Below are 22,788 nucleotides of genomic sequence, written 5' to 3'. Positions count from 1 at the left end.
ATGAAAATAGCAGAGAGCAGTTTAATTATAGACTACAGGAGAAATGAAGCCAGTAAACTTGTTTTTTTTTCTTCTCCTCGTCTATATATTATTATTTATTTTCCCTCCACTTTATTTATTTATTTATTTATTTGTTTGCAGGCAGAGAATCTGTATCATAGATCAGATACCTCAGAAAGTGCATCCTGTTTTCTCAAACAAACCAATTGTTGTTGTTAAATATCTAATCAAGGATTTTAAAACATGTAGTATGTAAATGTAAACATAACATAGATGACAATACAACAAACAAATACGAAATCTAACGAAACAAAAAACAAAACAAAGCAAACAATCTAACATACAAATACAATCCAACAAAAAGCAAAAAAAAAATCAAAACAAACAATCTAACAAACAAATATATTATAAAACTAAGCGCAAAACAAAACACAACTTTCTAACAAACAAATATATCAATAAATGTCAAACAAAAGAAATGAATGGAATGGAAAATTAATCTCAAATTGCCATTTTTTTGTTGTTGTAAAAAATAGCTTATAGACTGGTCTGTATACTGTGTTTTAAAGAATTTCTTATCTCATATGGGACGTTTAGCTCAGACAATGAAAACACTGATGCGGTGTCATGCTGGAGTCGTGTGCTAAACAAATTTCAGGGTGGTGAATTTCAGCAGCTACTTTAAGCAGGTACAAATCCCAGTAAACTACTATTCTCTCTTGCTCATAGATGTCCCTCTGTCTCTTTCTCAAGTGGGTTGAGATCATTTTCTCCATTCTAATTTTCTGCTCTGCAATTGATTTTGATAACATCTGATTGTAAGCAGAGACAGCAGTGAGCAACATCAGAACGTCCGTGTCCTAAACCAGAATACTCTCATTTGGCCATCACGAGCATTAGAATCACCAGCGGCTGTCTAGAGGTACATGAAAATAGTGGAAAGGGAAACCAGTGGCTCGCCATTGCCTCTGTATTTTTAGCTTGAGTTGGAGTGTCCTGTTTAGTCATGGTGCCGGTTGCTGACCCCTGCTTGTCCTTCACACAAAAGTGAAGACCACCTTATAATTGCAGCGGGCGGCAGCTTAAAACTGCCAAATCATAAAAGCCAGAAGAGATCCAGTGAATTACGAGGAAATATGGCCTTCCTTTACAGCGAGGGTTGTGAATGAAGCCATTAAATTATGAGCAGTTTTTATGATGGGCCATTCAAGGGGGATGCTTGTATATTGATGGTTCACAGGCTGTATCCCTCTTCCCCTTGTGCTGGGGAAGAGCTGACTAGAGGCCCCTGTGTAACTATTTTTCATGCATTTAATATATTAATTATCCGGTAAATGTTCCCCAGGCAGTGCTTGGGATACTGGAGAGTGACAGCTTTTCGATGAAGCTCCCCCACCAGCCCATCATGCAGCAGTGTATTACGTGGGAAAGGTCGGCTTGGGGTTAATGTAACTTTTTATTTGCTGATTTTTCATAGGCTGGGAGGGGAGTGAGGAGCAAGGCTAGTTTAGTAAAAAGAGAGAGATTGAAATGCGCTGTGTATGGTCTGAGATATCAGCTTTGCATCGTGTGTTTTTGTTTTTTCTAGAAAAACCAAGTCTGGACATCTTTCGCAAAACTTCAACGAAAAACGAATACACACCTAATGGGTAAAACTGAAAAAATTAATTAGTCATAGCAAAGGGATAGCTCCCCCCCCCCCCCCCCCCATTTACTCTTATGCATGTCATTCCAAACCTTTATGACTTTCTTCTGCAGAATACAAGATATTTTGAAAAATGTTGTTTTGGACACCATTTAATTGATTGTATGGACACATAAAAACACTTCTTTTTTTTCTGTTCCACAGATGAAAGTCATAGTTTGAAATAATGTGAGGTTAAGTCAATTATTATTTTGATGTGAAATATCCCATATTGTCAGCTTGCAAAAATTTCCCTCTACTTAACTTTATTTATTTAGTTGTCAGACATGCTTGGTCAAACTGTTTGGTCAAACAAACCAATTGTTGTTAAATATCTAATCAAGGATTTAAACAAATAAATAAACAGTATTTAACAAACATTTAACATAGCATAACAGCTAATAATGTACAAATACATAATCAAACGAAATGAAAAAATAAAACAAACAACAATCTAACAAACAAATACGTCAATAAGCATCAAACAAAACTAAACTGCAGACAAAAGTAAATTGGTACATTTCCAAAAAAAAGGCTCCCGTTGTTTATAGACTTAAAGGTTAAAGAATAAAAGGTTTTTCATAGGTTTGCCGTATCGTAGCCAGTTTTGTTTTTGTTTCTGAACGCTCTGAAAATCCACTAAACCACCCCAGTGATGCAGCATATAATATAACCATTAGTGCAGACCTCTTCCATTTTCTGACAATTAGGACGCTGTGCTTTTTGATGGGAGAAACAGCTTTTTAATCACCATATGTAGCTCTGCTAATTCAGCTGCTCTGAAGTGCTGTCAAGAAACAATTGAGTGAAGAGGGTCTGAAGTGATCAATTGTCTGCGGTCTCTAGGTGAACTTCTCATTTTCTGCACATTCCGCCGTCTGTTTGAGTTAATTAGGCTGCCCTACATTCTACTGATTGGATGTAAACATTAATATGCCAGAAAATGACTTCGTCGATGTTTACTGTTAGGTTCGAAGGTACGCTAAATTGATCAGCTATAGAGAGGCAGTTGCTTCTGATTTGATTCTGGTCCGAGATAGCGAGCGAGAGTGTCGTTTTCGAGAAAATTGCTGTGTTTTTTTTTTTTTTTTTTTAAATAGCATTTACTATTTCGATTTGTTATTATTTTCTTAATAAGCCCGGTGGATTTGATTTGCTGCAGTTGGGAATGCATTTAATTTGAGCATTAAAAGTGGGTCTCTGGAAATATTTTGATGCGTTTTTCCTCTGTCTGTCAGTGAAATACGGGGCCCGTGGATCTGGTGGTCTCAAAGAGAGCGTCCTATAAATCACAGTGCGACGGACTTCACGGTTCAATATCTCATCGCTGCGCTGTGAACTCGGGGCTCCGCGCATTGAGGCAAATCTGAGAGCCGGCGTAAATACAGCACATCTCTGAGCAAAACACAGACGTCCATCCTATTTACATCAGCCTGCAGTAAGGGGCGAATTTCACCCCCTTGACTGATGGAAAATGCGCTAACGTTATTTTGGCTGTAGTAGCGTATTTATGTTTGTAGTGGTATTGAGAGGCTGTGGGGTGGGGGTCTCAGCTGGGTTGTACAGTGCTTTATAGCTCTGTTCTGTTTTAAACCCTATGCCCTCCCTCCCCTTGCCCCTTCCCTGGCACCCCAGCACAGACAAGCCCCATTAACCCCCGGATGCCTCTCGCTGGGGCCAGTGTGTGCTTAAGCGTCGACGTTAGCGTAAACGATGTCCTCAAGCCTGGAATGAGCTTTGCACAGTTTAATAGAGGTCTGCAGGTCCACATTAATACAGTGGTGCTGGAGAGGGCAGAGGGCTGCTCCCTGTGATGGGCTTCTGTCATATCTCTGTGCTGGCGACACATTCAGGCCAGTGCTGTATTCCAAAGGCTCGGAGCTCTGACACTGTGACTCCTCTGCTAAGCCGCACGGCTTTGTTCTGTCTGAAAAGGCTAAATCAGAACCAAACACAAGCCTGCGGTTTCAGAACATATCAGAGTTGTACTTGCACTAGCAGTTTGTGGACATTTTTATATAGTCACTTACTTTGCACAGTGTTTTTTTTACTCACCTTAATGTTGTTCCAAACCTTTTTTTTCTTTCTTTGTGAAACACATCGTTCATGTAAAATGACAGTTCATGGTGACCACGTCTGTTCACTACAAATCTCCCCTTGTTCTTTTAAAGACTTGTATGTCAGATTGTATGGACTACTTTATTTAAAAAAATAAAATAAAATCAATTTGTTTATTAGATGTAAAGTTTTTTTAAGGTATTTTGTACATATCTTTTAATTTTTTCATTATTTATTTAATTTGTTCTTTATTAAAGGGTTCTGTTGGATTATGGAAAACAGTAAAGAGTCTTAAATTCTCCTTTTGTGTTCTACTGAAAAATGAAAAATGAAAAAAAAAATGACATGAGGGTGAGTAAATAATGACTTTTATTTTTTGGGTGAAGTATTAGGCTTACTTTAAAGATGCCTGGGAACTCTACAGGTTTCCTGGGATTTCGTCATTGTCAGTGTATAAATCAGTGTAAGACTTTTTAGCCGCAGGGCAACAGTTTGATTCTTTACGGGCCCTTTTGTTTTTATGTTTGCATTTGTTTACTTTCGCCTTGCGGTTTACATCACAAACTACCAGCTGTGCTTCTCCGCATTGTCTATGTAGCTCTCCTGCAGCTTCTCAACTTCCACAGCTTATCTTCTCCTCAGACTGCCTTTTCACTATTCCTCTTATTCCATCCTTTACTCCTATTCTCTCTCTCTCTCTCTCTCTCTCTCTCTCTCTCTCTCTCTCTCTCTCTCTCTCTCTCTCTCTCTGCTTCCTGTTTCAGGGCCTGCACAGCCGTCACTCTGAATTATTTTCAATGAGCTCCTTTATAGCATGCGCCAGATCTCAGCTCCAACCCATCACCGAGCGCCATGCCACAGACGCGGTCTGCATTTCTATCAGCCCTGAGCCTTCTGCGTGCTATTAACCTCTCTCTCTCTCTCTCCCTCGCGCTCTCTCCTTCTTTTTTTTTTCTCCCCAGCACCTCTATTTCTGTTTCTCAATCTTTTTTCTCCCCCTCTCCTCCTACCCCATTCCGTCTCTCCTCCCCCCCCCCGTTTTTTTTCTCTCCATTCTAACACGCCCTCCTTTTACCCTGCATGCTTTCTCCCTGACCCTTTCCCCCTCTCGCTCTCGCTCTCACTCTCCTTTCCTTCAGTCCTGCTGCACCTGTTCTGACTGTCGCTCTTCATCAAGCACAGAGAGACTTTCTATTATATTGTCTTTTCATTCAGTCATTCATTCATTCATTCATTCAGTCATTCAGTCAGTCAGTCAGTCAGTCAGTCAGTCAGTCAGTCAGTCAGATAAGCTAAATGGCTTTGGCTTCACTAAAATACAAAGTTAATTATCTAATGCCAATAATATGACACCTGTGCTGCTAAAAGGGAGAACAGGGTTGTCACTTTTTTATTCCAGTGAATAGGTTTTTGACAGTCAAATTCTGCACAAAACTTAAATTCTTTGGGAAAAAAACATGATTTAAAATTTCCACTGTTGCTGCTCAGGGTGGAAAAAACAGTTATAAAAATTTTAATAATTAACGGAACAGCAAAATTGTAAAATATAATACACAACAATGTCAAACCATTGTTTTGTGGTTGTATTGTGTTCACTTGTATTTCACGTACTATATTTACATTATGATATTTGAATTTTAGTTTGGAAGACAGAATATTCATTTAAATAGAATTCATCTTAAACCTTAAGTGAGATATAATTCTTGTCTATAACATCCCTGTGTGACAACTAGCCCCGGTCTCTCCTACTTATAAAATATATATATAATCAGCAACAAATTTGCATTTATCTACATAATGTTGCCTTACTAACGCTTTACTTTTTTCATCAAGCTAATGGATCAAACTTACCTTCACTCTTCATCCGGACTGAATGCAATGATTAGACAAACATACGTATGTACATTTTAAAATATTTAGACCACTTCTATTATTGATTGCTATCAGGATGTGAAGAGAGTTTCAACTAGAATAACAAAAAAGTGTTTAAAAAGAAAAAGGCCTACCCTACCTTTAAAACTGAACAGATGCAATAAAGTGCTGATGACAGTTATGCTAACTGTGCTATTACCCCGAGGCAGGATTACACTTTGTAGGGTAAAGTTTGAACATCAAAAACAAGCAAAAATTAGAAGTTCACTCTTCCTTTATTGTCTGAAAGGCTCCTGGGCTCATTGTCTTTTCTTATCAAAGCATTTTTAAATGAACAGAGACAGGGTGCCACACAACACAATTAGCCTCCATTACAGATGTACATTACTCTCCCCCTGTTGCAGGCATATTGTAGGTAATCTAGGACACAGTCACTGTTATCTGCTTAATGTGAAAATACATCTCCTTACGGAACATGTCATGCTGCCCCAGGACCATTCAATTTCATCTCATCAGCGTGCAAAGCGGTAATCCCATTCTGCATGCTATCCCTTTTCCACAGCGAAGAATTGAGATTTTACCTGATCTTAAGAAGTTAATTAGTTTGACAATATTTGATATTCCTGTCATCACATATTTCCCCAATCACTGTCTCCCCTAGAGGCCCCCACAGCTGCCCGTCGACTGCCGAGCACATGATTTCCAAGACATGCTCAGCTGATTGTCCATGCTCATGCGGGCTTGGTGTTTTGCTAAGAGTGCTTAAATACAGGTTCAGTTATTTTGTATTTATTTTATTTTATCTGAACGACCAGGGTTTTCAAGTAACTGATAGTTTTATTTAGAATTTTTTATGTTCTTATATTCCTTCAATCAGATGATGTCTCATATGGACCAAACCAAATATACAAAAATTTTGTTAATCAATATATGATCATATGACCAAATGGACCAAATATATTTTTGCACTACAAAAGATTTTATTTATTTATTTATTTATTTTATGATCAATATATGATAAATCAGATGAGGATCTATCTATCTATCTATCTATCTATCTATCTATCTATCTATCTATCTATCTATCTATCTATCTATCTATCTATCTATCTATCTATCTATCTATCTATCTATCTATCGTTCTATCTATCGTTCTATCTATCGTTCTATCTATCTATCTATCTATCTATCTATCGTTCTATCTATCATTCTATCTATCGTTCTATCTATCTATCTATCTATCATTCTATCTATCGTTCTATCTATCTATCTATCTATCTATCTATCTATCGTTCTATCTATCATTCTATCTATCGTTCTATCTATCGTTCTATCGTTCTATCTATCGTTCTATCATTCTATCTATCGTTCTATCTATCTATCTATCGTTCTATCGTTCTATCTATCGTTCTATCGTTCTATCTATCGTTCTATCTATCGTTCTATCTATCTATTGTTCTATTGTTCTAACTATCGTTCTATCGTTCTATCTATCATTCTATCTATCGTTCTTTCGTTTTATCTATTGTTCTATCGTTCTTTTGTTTTATCTATTGTTCTATCGTTCTGTCATTTTATCTATCGTTCTTTCGTTTTATCTATCGTTCTTTCATTTTATCCATCGTTCTATTGTTCTTTCGTTTTATCTATCGTTCTGTCGTTCTTTCATTGTATCTATCGTTCTATCTATTGTGTGTGTGTGTGTGTTTTTATATATATATATATATATATATATATATATATATATATATATATATATATATATAGTTTTGCACTACTGAAGAACCCTATTTTTTCGGTGTCTTATTTCTAGACTTAAAATATGTAAAAATCCAGTCAGACTGTTTGTTTCATTGGCTGTTATATCAGTTGTGGTGTTTGCTTTGTTTTTTTTTTGTTTTTTTTATATATTCTGCAGTGTATGGACCCTTGGTACATGTTTCCTAGAGGAGCAGTTTCTTGGCTTTTCCTGTTCTGAATTTTCTTGATAAGGATGTTGGGGTTGAATGGCCACAGAGACACAGAGAACATCCTCTACATGGTTAAGTACTATATTTGTCTTTTGTCTTAAACCAGTCTTTGCTCACCGCCATATTTCTGGATCATTTCATCTTTCTGAGAGATGGTAAAAGGGGATTGTCGCCCCACCATTTCCTAGTGAGTTATTATTTGTTTATCCGTTTGTAGCTTTGACACTGCCATTGTCATATATGAAGTCAAAGGCACATATTTATCTGTCTAAGCAGCTGACAAGGGTTACCACTTCAGTACATTAGGGTCTGTCAGGCTCACAGAGCAATTTGTCTGTCGAAGACATATAAATGTAGTGGGAAAGGATCCTCTCTTTCAACCAGTTTTGTACAAAATCAGTCAATACTCAGAAACATAGCATTGAATGTGCAGAGTTGAGGTTAACAACTGCCTCCTGTTACGTTATATCCATAAACAACAACAGAAACGAGCAATCCATGTTTTGAGATTGGTTGAGGTGCAGGAAATTACAGAGTACACAAAAGATGAGAATGAAATCGCAGTCAATAAAGCCAGTGACAATTATAGCAGATAGTGGTAACTATCACATGTAACACTCCCCCTACTGAATCCCAACATTAAAAAAGTCTGTAATAACAGTTTACAGAGAGATAGCGCACTGATACATAATAGCGGTGTTATAATTTGCTCTAACAACTCCAATTATGCTTCTTATTGATTCTGCTTTACGTTTAATAGGAATAGCCACACCTTTTGCATTATGAGTCATTAAAGGTGTTCAACAGTGAAAATTTTAAATTGTGTCCTCCTCGTCCGAGCTGGATGTGTCCCTGACAGCATCATTTTGTCTGCTATTTGGCCACCGTAAACATCGCACAACAATCATTTCTCTCTAACCTTTTCTTTCACTCACAAAAGCAAGACAGACTGCATGGGAGAAAGCAAAACAACACAAAGGTAGTGAAGCTAGTTTTTGTTGACTGTATTTAAGTGGGTCAAATTTTCTTCTCCCCCATTCCTTTTGGAACATTGGTTATAATTGCACAAGAGTCTGGGCTGTTCACTGGAGTGGAGTAGTTTTACCTTCTGAATCTCACCCTCTTATGCCTCTTCAAAATCATACATTTCTCTCTCTCTCTCTCTCTCTCTCTCTCTCTCTCTCTCTCTCTCTCTCTCTCTCTCTCTCTCTCTCTCTCTCTCTCTCTCTCTCTCTCTCTCTCTCTCTCTCTCTCTCTCTCTCTCTCTCTCTCTCTCTCTCTCACATGCACACATACACACTTTGGTTGTAAGTATATGTTTGGAAGAAATTTAACTGCTTGAATTTTTTTTTGTCTGCATTTAGCTTTAGCTGTCAATCGTTTTTAATGGTTCATGTGGCCATTTAGATGTTGCTACCTGTGAGATAGCACTGTGGTTTTGTGTTGGGTCTCTCTGCCTCTCCTACTTCCCGCAGGTCTGTTTGTTTAGGGCTGTCCTTGCTCTGCTGGTCCTCAAAAAAAAAAAAAAAAGAGCCTTTACACACACCCTGCATGCTCTACTAGCCATACTTCAGTTGTAATGCACCAACTGTAAAAGAGAAAGATAAAATATAAAAGGTCCTCAGCACAGGTAATTTTTCATCGGCATTTAATGACTTTGGACTTTCATGTGAATGCAAAACTCCACTGTATTTGTTGACTTGCACTGTAAAATGTGAATACTGTATTTGCAGTTATCTCAAGGAGCATTTCTGCCTGATGTAGCCCTTAAAAAAACTTTTGTTGATGTAATCAAATATATTCAGGTTAAAAGCTTAAATATTTTTCACTAATCCAAAATAAAGATAACTGTTATTATTTATAATATAATTTAATTTAAGCTTTCACTGTAATAATCATCATATCCAATTATACTTTTGAATTATCGAAGCGAGAACATACATTATTAACGCATTTACTGTCGGTATTCCAAAATGTTAAGAAGTCATGCATTGATTCAGTCTCCCACATATTCTGTAGCTTATAAACAAATACATTTAAAGCATAGAAGCACTGGCACCGCAAGGCAAACTGCACCTTATCTCGGCGTTTGGCAGCGCGTTTTGTGAATTAGAGTTCTTTGAAGTCCTTCAAACCAACGTCCTCCATTACCTAGCGAATGCTGAGTTTGGTCGATCACGATCAGTTAAAGTCATAAAGATTTATATTTTGTAAAATTTTAGATGGATTCCCCTAACCACCCCCAAGAGAATGGTTCTGCACAAATCGCCTTGGCTGTGACATTTTAGCTTCACAACTGAGAAATTCCCATAATTTGGGGCACTAGGTAATTTTGTACCTACAATATTCTAAGATTCTAAGATATCAATAATATTATATTTGAATAAAATAAAAATAATTTATATTTGAAAGGATTAATATTGTCGCTTCTATAGACATCACTGCATACAAATTATAAATGTTTTGCTAGTACTTACAAATGTTGCTGGTAATTATCTGTATTTAAATGTCAGAAACATAAAATAAACATTATATATGGTTGAAAGAACTGAACTGTTGTCTCTGGCTCAGCGCCAGCCAAAGTACAAACATATATTTGAACGTTTTAATCACACTGGTGTGAACCTACACTTCAGGGTTAGTTATCAAAAATATTAACTTTTGTCTTTTGGAAGATGCATTCAAATTTATTTGTCTCAAAAATCTGAGGGGGCATGACACCTCTGATGCTACAGCAGCAGCATGTCTTACTTGCTCATAACAGAATGTATTGGCAGTATCAAGTTCCATACTTGCTCTACAGCAGAAGCAATAATCAACAGCAGTGTAGCAGATCTATTCTGCCAAGACCAAACATATTAACCTTGTAATATTTCCATTACAGTTTGGCATGCCTGAGAACTGGCTCTAGAATCTGCTTCTTCCTTTGAACTGTCCATTCAATTGATCAAATCCGTCCGTTTCTCTCACAAGCTCCAGAAACAAACACCTCAGCTACTCTCCAGGATGAACATATGTTTTATGTTTTCCTATTTACTGTGGCACAGATGTTGTTTATATTCCTTTTCCTTTGATATTGTGAGGTTCTTCTCAATAAACAGAATGGAACAATGGTGTGAAGTGTGTCGTGAAGCTTGGCGAGCTGTAATCAGCTCTCCTCACAAATGTGCCTCCTGTAGTCTGTTTACCTCATCAGCTACTTGCCATGAACAAGCATTGTGTTGGCGCATTCTTGTCATGTTGCTGGGAATTTCATTGTCCAACCGAGAAGTCCCTGTAACTTGTCAATGGTGGCGAGGCTCTGTGAAGCTCTGGGCTGTTGGGACGGTTGTGCGTCTGGACGCGAGGGCTTCTGAGCAGGTGTGTGAGGACAGGAAAGCTGGCCTGCATTTGGTCCAGCTGGTGGGGCGATGTTGAAGGTATGACGATTGGATGTGAGAAGGTTGTTTGCGCACAAAAGCACACAGAGACCTCACAAACAGGCCAGCTTCAGATGGGAAGGGAGGCTCGGTTTAATTTTCAGCCAAGCCGTGAAGTTAAACAGCATTGCCAGGGGTCAGTGACACTGAGGTATCACTAGTGAGCAAGCGCTTACTTTGTTTTGTTTTTTTACTCTGTCACAGACCACATGCAGAGCAGGGACAGGATCAAAGGACAGGAGTGCTCATGTTAAAGGAATATTTCGGGTTCAGTGCAAGGTAAGCTGAATCGACTCCACATGTGTTGATCATCAAAAAAAAGAAGAAAAGAATTCTCTTGTTCCTCCTCTAAAACAAGTCCAAACTAATGAATTAATACATGTTCAAGTGTCCTGCCATTTTTGTAAATGTCAAAATACTCACTGTTTCAGAAACAGAACCACAAGACATAAACAATATACATGTTAAAAGCATTTTAGTGGGGAAAAATCACTTGCTAACCTTTTCTGTGTAAATTATATCAAATTTTTCTAATTTGTTGCCACGGCATCTCATAAACCCTAAAATGATTATTTAAAGGTACAGTATGTAATTTTTTTCACCGCTAACCTCTTACAATAACAAAGGCGTAGTTTGATGACGCAACATTTGCTAAGAATTATGGATCTTGTCGTCAACGTCAAGCCGACCGATCTAATAATGTTTATGGATGAGTGAATACATCGATGCTTTTATCATGACTGTGATATGAAGCAGTTCGGGATTGCTAAGAGACAGCTATCAGCTCCACACGCGACGCGAGTCCCACGGATATAAAAGGAATATGGACATTTCATTCTACCGAACTACACGCAAGTGCAGAATTACAACTCACAGGTCAGTTTATTAGACAAATTACACTTGTGAGGTAACGCAGCGCTGTTTCACTTGGTCTAACATTACACTATCACACTAAACTGCATTTAAATGTGTTGAAATTTATGTGTTAGTTTGTCTGTATGAGACGTCTAGCAGTAAGCTAGATCAACATTAGAATAACATACAGATCATATTCTGACATTTTATCATTGTTGAACTATATAACATTGATTCGTTTTATGTAAATGTGCTCACCTGTTTAATAAAGTACATGTAGAAGCGGTCAAAGTCTCGGATGTGGAGCTCTCGTTTATATACTGTCTATGGGAGCTCTAGGCATCTCGAAAACACAGCGCTGATATTGATTCTCGTTTTAGTTTTTTTATCTTTTTTATCCAAAGTCTGCTTGCCATGGTCCATAATGTTTGAACGAAACAACAACAGCGTGCAAATAGACATTGCGAACTACAGTACACAGTTGTCTGCATCTGTCGCTTTGGTTACTATCAGAGGGCTCTGGTTGCTATGGCAGTACGAGCGGAAACCAGGGACAACGCGGATATGACGACATTGACGGCGACAAAACGGAAATAAAGAAACGGGACGTGTCTTCGAATTAAATTACAAATTTCTCCTGGTTTGAAAGTTGTTGGAAACAGTCGGGATAATGTAAGTACACAACTAAAAAAAATATATAACATAGATATAGTGATTTTTGCTATTTTTAAAGCAAAAAAGTTACATATTGTGCCTTTAAACAACTTTGCAGCTTAAACAATAATCATTTTAGCAAAATAATTAATATAAGTTCTTTGTAAAATGATAAGCTTTGCATTTCTGCTTCTCCAAAAATTGGCCCCATTGTAAGAGCCTTACTCTAACCCCGACTTTATTTTTATTTTTAAATGAACCAAAGCAACCTGTGTTAATCATCGTTATGCCGTGCAGCATTATGCCAATCTTAGTTTTGAACACACAATATTCCTTTAAAAAGCCAGAAGGCCTTAAGAGTGTCTCGATTGTTGAGTGTGACTAAAAACAGGACAGCAAAATGGGTTAGAAATCAGAGACTACAACATATGAGAGCAGAAGAGGCCTATATAACCATCAAAACATTTACACAATCAGACGCAGAGCCCTTTATGAGAACCACTGGGCTGTGGAGTCCCAGTAGCGGCCCAACCCAAGGTCAGTGGGCCAGACAGTGCAGTAAGAGGCCTGGGCTCGCTGTGGATAAATGTCTTCCCCGTGCCACTGCACCCAACAACCCTCTATCTTTAATCCCTGCTGCTCCGAGTCAACTATATAAACTATTAACTGCACATCCAGTAAATCCCGCTGCAGAAAGGGCTGTAAAATTGCACCCCCCCTAGCAAACAGCACAGTAAACTGCCCTCGCTGTATAACATGATGGGGGCCAAAAACAGTCATTTCCCTCTACAGGCTTCTCAAATTGAGTCTTATCCACTGTGGCGACGAGGTGCCCCCACCTCACCCGCCACCCCCGTCCTCTCTTTTCCTTAAATCGTGCTTTCATCAGCAACCAGTGAGATTGGGTGGAAAGGGCTGACCTTGGAGATGGGATCTTAGCAGGTTTAACGCCACCTGTCCCGACAGTCAGACAGCCTGGTAGGCCAGCTTCATTATCCCAGTGATGAGCCGCCGGTCCACTACCATGGTTAACCTCTCACCTCCAGAGCACCAGGGCGGCACACGAGAAGGGCTCCCTGATTTGGCCTCATTTTGTAACGCACTTTGACTCCTCTCGGGGACACTCACATCTACCTGACTCAAGACATTTGAGGGTGAGCTTGAAATGACCAGTCAATGATTGTTAAAGGCATAGCTCACTCAGTTTAAAATTCTGTCATCATTTGCTATCCCTCATGTTGTTCTAAATCTGTATGACTTTCTTTTTAGAAGGTCACAAAAGACAAACAACATTGGACCCCATTGACTTTCATTGTTGGCACAAAAAAAGGTGAAACACTTTACAAAATATCATATTTTGTGCTCCACAGAAGAAAGTAAGTCAGGTTTGGAACGTCTTTCTTGTATGAATACCAGTAAGTGAATACAAGGACCTAAATCCCAAAAAAAAAATCCTTTCATAATGTAATGTGCTGAGGAAACTGTAAATTATCCATTTGTTGGTTGATTTTCCCAAAAAGTGTAAACAATGTTGTTCTGTGGTGGTATCATAACTGTTTACGAAAATCTGACCAGCCTAAGACGGCAACACTGGCTCAACCAATGGTGCGAGTTTGGGGGCGGGGCTGTCTGTTTGTGTGACCAATGAAAGATGAAGGGGCCTGGAAACCTGTTTGAAAAACATTTGTTCAAACAGTTCTGTTTGGTGAGGGTAGTGGTTTAGAAATTACATTGTGAAAACAAGCACTTTTATCCTCAAGTTAGACAATGTTACTCTCTGTTAAAACTCATTATGTTCCTTTCTGCTCCTCTCATTCCCACACCATCTCCTCCTGCCCCTCCCAGATTGTCATCCACTACATGTCCAGCCAGCGGGGGAGGTAAAATCGCATTCTCTGCGGTTTCCATCACTGACCTGAATACTCCTGCTCTCTCCAATAACAGCTTTAGGAGTGCACAAATAGAGATGAAAAGGAAAAATAAAGCAGGAAAACAGACAAGGAAGGAAACATTACTGATTTGCCTAGGGCGCAGGAGGTGGTTTGATTGTGGAATGGAGTGAGATGATATAAGTTGGACAATGGTGTGGAAGCTCTGCCAGCTTTAGTGCTGTTCTTCCCCTCAATCTGCCACTTTATCCTGCCCTCATGCCCCCATGACCATGTCTAGGCCAGAGCCTGCTGGGAGAGGCTGACCTCCCCTGACTCACCTCTGAAAGACCATATAGTGCTTTCAGTGGTCCTGCCTGGTCTTTTGTCCTGTAGCCTGTTGTGTGGAAGGATCTAAAGATGCTGTTTTTTTTCATCACCTAATCAAGATGGTTTTATCATGGTTATGGAAATGACATGAGGTAATGGATCCTTTAGACTATAAATGACTTTGGGACATACTAAATGGGCTTTGGATCAATTTAATCTTCTTCCATTTAGGTGACCATTCATTCAGCTCAAATCGGCATATACCTCTATACATATGTCTTCATTCATTTATATATGTTTTTTCTAAGGTACAGTTAATTGGTTGACTCTGATAATCTTTTTTTTCATATGAGATGAAAATATGTGGATGGACACGGACATTGTCATACTCAATAGGACACCGATTTCTATGATTTCATTAAATATTAATATATATATATATATATATATATATATATATATATATATATATATATATATATATATATATATATATATATATATATATATATATATACATACCGCAGCAGGTATACTTGGAAAGTTTCTTTCAAATTCGAATAAGTTTATTTGCTCATAACTTTTTGAGCTTTTGAGGTATTTAAATTTCACCATACAATGACAGCAAATGGCGTTTTTTGTTAAACTTATCATCTGGACCACATTTATTAATATCTTTCTTAGATAAAGTGAGAGAGAAAGTGCGTATTTATTTATTCAAATGTAAAAAATAAATAAAAAAAATTCTATTTTAATTTCATTATTTTTTTTATTTAGAATTTTTTTCCAGGGTAGTAGCTTGTCTTTCTAGGAAGTGGAAGTGGTTGTTGTTATGGTGTCGCCAAAAATTCCTCACCTCTTGGTCAACTACGTCAACTACCACATATTTACCTTGTACGTTACAGCTTTAAAGTGAGAAAATGACACCATCAGGTGACCTGAATGGACTACAGAAGTTTGGCGTTTCATAGATGGTTATTATGGTTTGAGATATATAGGAGCCTGTGCTCTCATTGCAGCGAAACTTGCACTGAGGGAGCCACAGAACAGCCTGTCTGTGAGTGGCTCCTGGTATATGATAGGCTATGAATTACATTACATCTCTAAAATGGGCCCCAGAGCTGAAGCAGCACTACATCTTAAATTTCAGGACACTGGATGAGAACGAGAGGGAGGGAGGGAGAGCCGGAGAGAAGACGACGGGGACGAAAAAAAGAAATAAGATTCAATCTTCAAGCGCCTTACAAATGTTTGCGTCAGTTTTCTTGTTTAAAGCAGAAGCCACTGAGAGGAAGAGGTAAGAGAGAGAAACAGAGAGCAGAGAAGTAATGTCCACGTCTTGTTTTTTTTTTTCGCCTTCTTCTCCGCATTCTCCTTTTTCCCCCCAAACTGTAGTGAAAAGATTAAATTGTTTACGAGCTCGGAGCCAGGCTGGCTAGAGAGGATGAGCCAAGAGCGACAGAGATAGACATTCTAATTCGTGGCTGTACTTAGCGCCCCGGCCCCTCTGTGCAACCGCTAATTCTTTTATCTAGCTTCAACACTCCAGGCTGCAGCCACATTCATGAAAAAAGTAAGTGAAAGAGGCAAAAATGACTGTTTTATATGGCGTACAACTGATAAAAAAATCTCTACTTGAATACTTGATTTCTTCATCCCCCTTTTTTTCCATCCCTTCTTTCTTTTTTTACGTTCCCCTCATCTCACAAAGCGGCAGGGCGACTGTAGTCTTTAACCCTTTATCTAGACTGAGCAGAAAGACGTTTGCTGCATCCCGCACTGAGGTTTCTCTGCTGGTGTGCGAGTGCCTGCTCGTACGTGCGTCTGTGTTTGACGGGGTTTGGTTGAGGAGTGAGATTGGTGTAAGTTGATTGTGGCGGCGTTGGGGGGGTCGGGAGCATGGGGGGCTGGGATTGGGGGTCCGGAGGGTTGAAAATACAGCATAGAGAAGAATTACTGTTATCTCTGAGGCAGAAGAGGAAGAGGGGAGATAAGAAACTGCAGCAGCTGGGAGAGAATCAGGCGTGCGAGAAGCCGTGTTTCAAGGGGGCCCGGGTTGTAAATTCACTGGATATTCAGCATGAGCCGGCCCTGCTTGTCTGTCACATGGGTTTAGGGTTTTTTCTGTCTCTCTCTTTGCTCTACCCTCTCCCCTTCCCTTTTTTCCTGAGGTCTGCTCCTCCGATAGAGGTATTGTGCGAGCTCCACTGTATAGAAAGCTCATCAGCAGCGTTTGCCTCTTGGGTGTTATCGGCCAGTAAGGTAACTGCGCGCTTATAGACTGCATGCAGATAATAGTGGCAGAATAAAGAAGATAAAGGGGGACCTCTTCTCATTAACAGCTATCTCAGCCACTGCAGACATTGCCAGTATTGAGTGCTTAGTATGCTGAGCATAAATTAAATAAAAAAAAGACGAATAAAAATGGGAGGAGAACTGAAATGAATGAGGGGAGAGGATGGTTGTTGTAGTAGGGTGAGCAGGAGGGACCGAGACGCATGGATGTAACGCATGGAATATGAGACGTGGATGCACACAGAGATGCAAACACAAACAAACAAAAGCTTATGTTTGCGTGGCTTTCAGAGGAGATGCCGCTAAGGCCGTTTTCTACACGCAGCCTTCATCCGGCATGAGAATAGAAGTTTATGAGTCTTATTATGCATGTTCTTGTTTGCTTGTGTTGGCTGTTTAATATCTGCATATCCCTCAGGACGTCTGTGAGAGGTATAAAGGACACAAGGGCAATATTCGTCATAGCATCACATAGATCTTCTACAGCACAATACATTTATTTATTTATTTTTTTGTGAGAAAAAGGGGGCAGCGATGGCACCGTTCTGACTCATTTAATGACCACTTTGAAATAATATTTGCAGTGGCCATAGTAAAAAATATTAACTTACATGTATTATGTTATATTGCTATTGCTGTGCATGTGAGTGACCAACCCGATCTCATGGCAATTCGTACGTATTTTACGAGGTGACTAATTCGTATGAATTTGTATGATTTTTGCTAAATCGTACATATTTTACGAGTTGCCCAATTCGTATGAAGTCATACGAATGACCTACCCCTGACCCGGCCCCTAAACCTACTGTACCCATCACTGGGGTTTAGACAAATCGTACGAGTGAATTCTATTCACAATTAGCCACCTCCTACTCACTCGTACGAATTGCAACGAACGCGTTGGAGTGACAGGTTATCCCGCCCTCATCATGCCAGTAAACACGTCATCAGAGAAGGGATGTCATTGAGAAGAGGGAGGGGAAGTTGATTTGATTAAAGATTACAAAGGCACATGCATTTTAAGTAAAGTATATAATTTGCATTAAAAATCCACTTTTTGACTTTTCATTGGGCTCAGAAGCAGGCAAGTGCCAGTCTGAATTTCACTACTTCTTCCCAACCCCAATGAAAAAGTTCATATTTGTGCACATAGTATTTATATATATTTTTAAAATATTATTTATAAATACTATTTTATTTTTGAGAGAAGTGTTGCACCTGAGGCATTGGCAGCGGAGGGGAAAAGGTTAAGTTTGGTGGAGCTGTTCTGTACGACACACACACACACATGCACACAATCTCTGTCGACAGTGCTGGCGGATTAGAGACATTTCTGAAATGCATGGAGCTGTCTTTTTTGAAAAGCTTTTCAACAGTTACACCAGAGTTTAAAAAAAAGAACCATGAAAGGAGAAAAACAAAACCGTGTGTCCCCCCCTTCCCACAGAAGCCACAGCACAGTAACAATTAAAAAAGAAAATGACCAAATTGGACAGCAGAAGTATGCATTATCTTTGAGCCTGTGTGTGTGTGTGCGCTTGTCTTGAGCTCTAAGGATGACCATTGAGCTGTAAATAAAGCAGAAGCCCCCCAGCCTGCCAGTAAGAGGAGACAATCCTGCGCTGCTCAGGCAGACATGTTCCTGATAAACCATTGCTCTCTCACAGGGTGTACAATAGGGCCCGGATTCATTTGCATGACACAATTGGCTTGCCGTGCTGATGTGTTGCGGCTAGACAAGTGTAGCATTACGAAGAACAAGTTACCATGGGGAAGGTTAATGCAGACAATAAGGGAAGCAGATAATGGGAATTGGGCTCCTGTTTTTCAAACCTCTTATCTGGGAGCCGAGTAAAATCAGCCTGCTTTGAATACCGGCGACCGCTTTAAAGGGCCAGTCCCCCTTGCTCGCCTGCCATGTTCACACATACATTAGGAGTGATAATTTATGCATTATTTACATATCCAAACATGCATCTATTGATGTGTTCCAGGTATTTGTGATGTGTTTTGGGAATTTGAGAGTATCTTCAATTTAGATCTTGTTCTGTATCAGCAGTGCGCAGCAGTTTTGTTAAAACAATTAGGCCGTCTTGTTATAACAGCACATCTATAATGGGTCATTAGCTAACATATGTCACTTTAAATCTGAAATTGCTATAATATGGGCTTAATTGGTGGAGATTTTTTGGCTACCATTTAAAGTGTGAAGCGCCGCTAGGTGGTCAGTGGAGAATTTCTCTGTTAAATTTAAGACTTTGCCTAGATACATTTTTATTTTGCTTTCTAAAGACTGGCTGAATGTCATGAGATTAATTGCCATTGTTATATTGACAACTCTAGATTTGACCAAATTTTTAGTTTTGTGATTTTAAAAAATATATATTTAAAAGTATTCATTTCCTTACTTGCGACATATACTTTAAAGAATAAAGTATTGGCTTCAAAAGTTTGAAAACCCCTTCTTTAACCAATTGCTCTGAGTGAGTCAGGGTTGGAAGGGGTGGTCTCTAAAAAGCCTGCCCCTCCGTTCAGCATGCGCCCAGATCAACCCAGCAGGTAAAGGCTCAATTACCATCCTTCAGCAGACCCCTAACAAGGCGACAAAAGGCCCTAATTTTTAATTTAATATTTGGGCTGCTGAGGAGAAGGGGCAGAATAAGGGGGGAGGTTGTCCGTCTGGGTGGAGCCTCCCACCGTGGCCTCCAGATGGGACAGGCTGGCAGAGAGGTTGTTAAGAGCGAGGATTGAGTACCTTACATAGTGAATTAAGTTTGAACCCTGGGGTGTCTGGGCTCTACAGAGAGAAAGACAGTCCTATTTCAGCTATGATGTGCTTTAGCTCTGCTTCCCTGTCAAGTTCCCTTCAACCCCCAATATCATGACATTTAAGCTATTCATTAATTGTTGGCCTGCATGATGAGCTTTTTTGCTCTTGTATGGAAATAAATAAAAAAGTGATGTGTCCCCTCCCCCTCCTTGTTCATTATGAAGAAGCATCGTGAGATGTTTAACACATCCATCCATCCATCCATCCATCCATCCATCCATCCATCCATCCGTCCATCCGTCCATCCATCCATCCATCCATCCATCCATCCATCCATCCATCCGTCCATCCATGTCTACCATTCTGTTTATATCTGTCCATCCAATATTTTTCTTTCTTTCTATCTAGATTTTTAGCTGTCATTCTTTTTTCTATTTAGATTTTATATCTATCAATCTGTCTGTCCTAAATTCACTTTAACAGATTTAACTTTTATTTTACATAATGTAAAGATAATCTACTTTCTGGGTCATTTTGCGGTTCTGGATTCTGATTGGTTAATACAGCGTTTCAGCTGTTGTAAAGAGCATCAAATAAACATCTATATTATCTTTTGACTGCAACTATATTCTTGCATATTCTATATTATAGTCTAGTATTCAGTGCTATATTCTTGTATATTTTATATTATAACTATATTCTTAAGCAAGTCTCTTAATTTTAAATACAATTCTGCCTATAATTTTGTTTATATAAAGTTGTATGTAAGTCTAAGTCTTGAGCTTTAGTCTTTTTTTAATTTATAATTTTTTCCTATTGATTAGGTCAGAAACTGGACACGCGGTGATACAAGCAGAATATACTGTACACGCTTATCTATAAGTATATGAATCCCAGACTTACTGTGACTGAGTTGCAGTAATGATGCACTTTATCAAAATTTTCTTACACTAATGTCACCATTACCTGAGAATGACCCATAAACTTATGCTTATAGCAGAAAGGGACTTTTGTTTTATGAATGTATGTGTGTGTATTTGTGTGTGTCTGAAGGAACGGATTACTAAAAATAGAAAGGGATATATTTCCTCCTGGGGATGACACCCCATTTGTTTTCATTTTGTAGATGGTCGTCTGTGCCAGATTACGTGGTTTTCCCTCCCTCAGGGCTTTTCACTGGTCCTCTTACCCCCCACCTTCTAATAATGCACCTCCTATTATTCCCTAATGGATTGAGGACAAAAACAATGACCTACTAAAGACCAGACAGAGAATTCACCTGTGATTTATCTATTTGCTCTCACACTCCATGCCATAGTCAGGGGCACAAATCATCTGTTTTGCTCCTATTATGGAATCTTCAGTCCAAGTCTATTCCTTCAACACTTAAAACTAGGCCGTTGTGCTTCAAGTGAAGCTTAAGAATTGTGCATTCTAGAGTACATTATATTAATTAATTTATTTGTTTTAGTTAGTTAGTTGCTAACATATGTAATAGTGTTTTATTTTTGCCTTTTTTTTTGGTCCAAGTTTATTTGAAATTTTTTAATGTCCACTTGTTGAAAAAAAGTTTATTTTATTTGATCAAGTGCATACAGAAACCCCCGAGTGAACTTTTTATGTTTGGAGACAGTATGCTGTTTTACAATGTTTTAAGAAAACGCTGATGTCTATTTGAGATACAATTGGAAGGCTTGTAATTTAAAGGAAATTTAATTAAAAAGCTGGAAAGCACCAAGAAGAGCTAGAATAAGTATGACGATATGAAACTGCCAGCAAATGGATTCCTCAAACCCACTCGAGGGAAACCACACAAGCCACTTAGCAAACGAATAACTTTGGTTCTATTTTCACTTTCATATCACAACCGAATGTATTATTTAACGCACGTACTTTGATGTATTTTTTTCTCTTCGCTTGTTTTGCGTCATTCGTTGTGGCGGTGCCAGAGACTGCCTTGTTAAAGATTAATAAGACCGGTGGCGTGTGATTGTTTTAAGGTTAGGAGCGGCACTGATTCGCTCTGCTAATGCCGTATGTGTGTGTGTGCGGGTACGTGTGAGCTGGGATATTGATCGCCTGTGTGTCTGCCCAAAGAGCGTTTGTTCAGTCAGGCAGTGAGAGGCAGAAAAAAGTGAGGTAGAGGAGAGAAAGCACGACTGGTTTGGCTGACCTCGGCCCAGTATCCGACACCCCAGATGTATTTTGGCCACCTCAGCACACAGCCTCTTCCTCCCATGTGCAGGAAATGTTACACCTCAGCATGCTTGATGTGTGTGTGTGTGTGTGTGTGTGTGGTCTCCCTAATGCTAATCACAATCTGGTGTTGACACTTGTCAAAGACATAGTGCTAACTTCTTAAATAATCATTAGTCAAGTCGCATTCATTTCTATAGCGCTTTATACAATGCAGATTTTTTCAAAGCAGCTCTGGAGTAATAAACAGGAAAATAAGAGAATCAATGATGCAAACTTCATCAAATATGCTAAATTCTAGTTCTGCTGTAAATCCACTCTAAAAAAACATAGTGATTATTCAGTTCAGTGTTGATTCAGTTCAATAACTGAGTAAAGTTCATCAATTATGAAACAAGGTCAATTCAGCTATATAGTTCAGTGTTGATTCAGTTCAGTTCAATAATGTTCAATAAGTGTCGATGTTGCAAAATTCATCAATTATGAAGCAAATTTGATTTTGCTATAAAGCAGCTCTGCAGAAGACAAAGGTGTCATCATCCAGCTCCATTCAGTTCAAGTTTTGTTCTCATCCAATAGTGTCAGTGCAGTCAAATTGATAATATTACAGAATATTAAAGGTGCAGTATGTTATTTCTCAAAGTCATAGCTGAACATTGTTGATATTTGAAATCATCCCAAACAAACACACCCCTCTCTTCATTGCTCCGTCTCCAAAGCTCACCCTCCTATCCTAACCGCCCTGCTCCAAGCTGGTCTCGAACCCCGATCGCTGGCATGTGAAGCGGGTGCACTAACAAGGAAACTAAACAGTAAA

General features: G+C 38.9%; 1 protein-coding gene across 1 annotated transcript in view; it reads left to right on the top strand.

The window, feature by feature from the left end:
• Positions 1 to 22,788, top strand: part of LOC311091014 (uncharacterized protein) — a 114,451-nt gene that overhangs the window by 6,880 nt on the left and 84,783 nt on the right. Inside the window, exon 2 of the mRNA XM_084126724.1 lies at positions 11,208 to 11,282. Coding sequence (XP_083982850.1) covers positions 11,208 to 11,282 — 75 coding nt within the window. The remainder of the gene's footprint in view (positions 1 to 11,207; positions 11,283 to 22,788) is intronic.

The sequence above is a fragment of the Abramis brama genome (genome assembly GCF_963993115.1).
Source record: "Abramis brama genome assembly, chromosome: 10".
NCBI lineage: Eukaryota > Metazoa > Chordata > Actinopteri > Cypriniformes > Leuciscidae > Abramis > Abramis brama.
The sequence above is the reverse complement of the archived record's forward strand: the minus strand, read 5'-3'. Positions and strand labels throughout refer to the sequence as shown.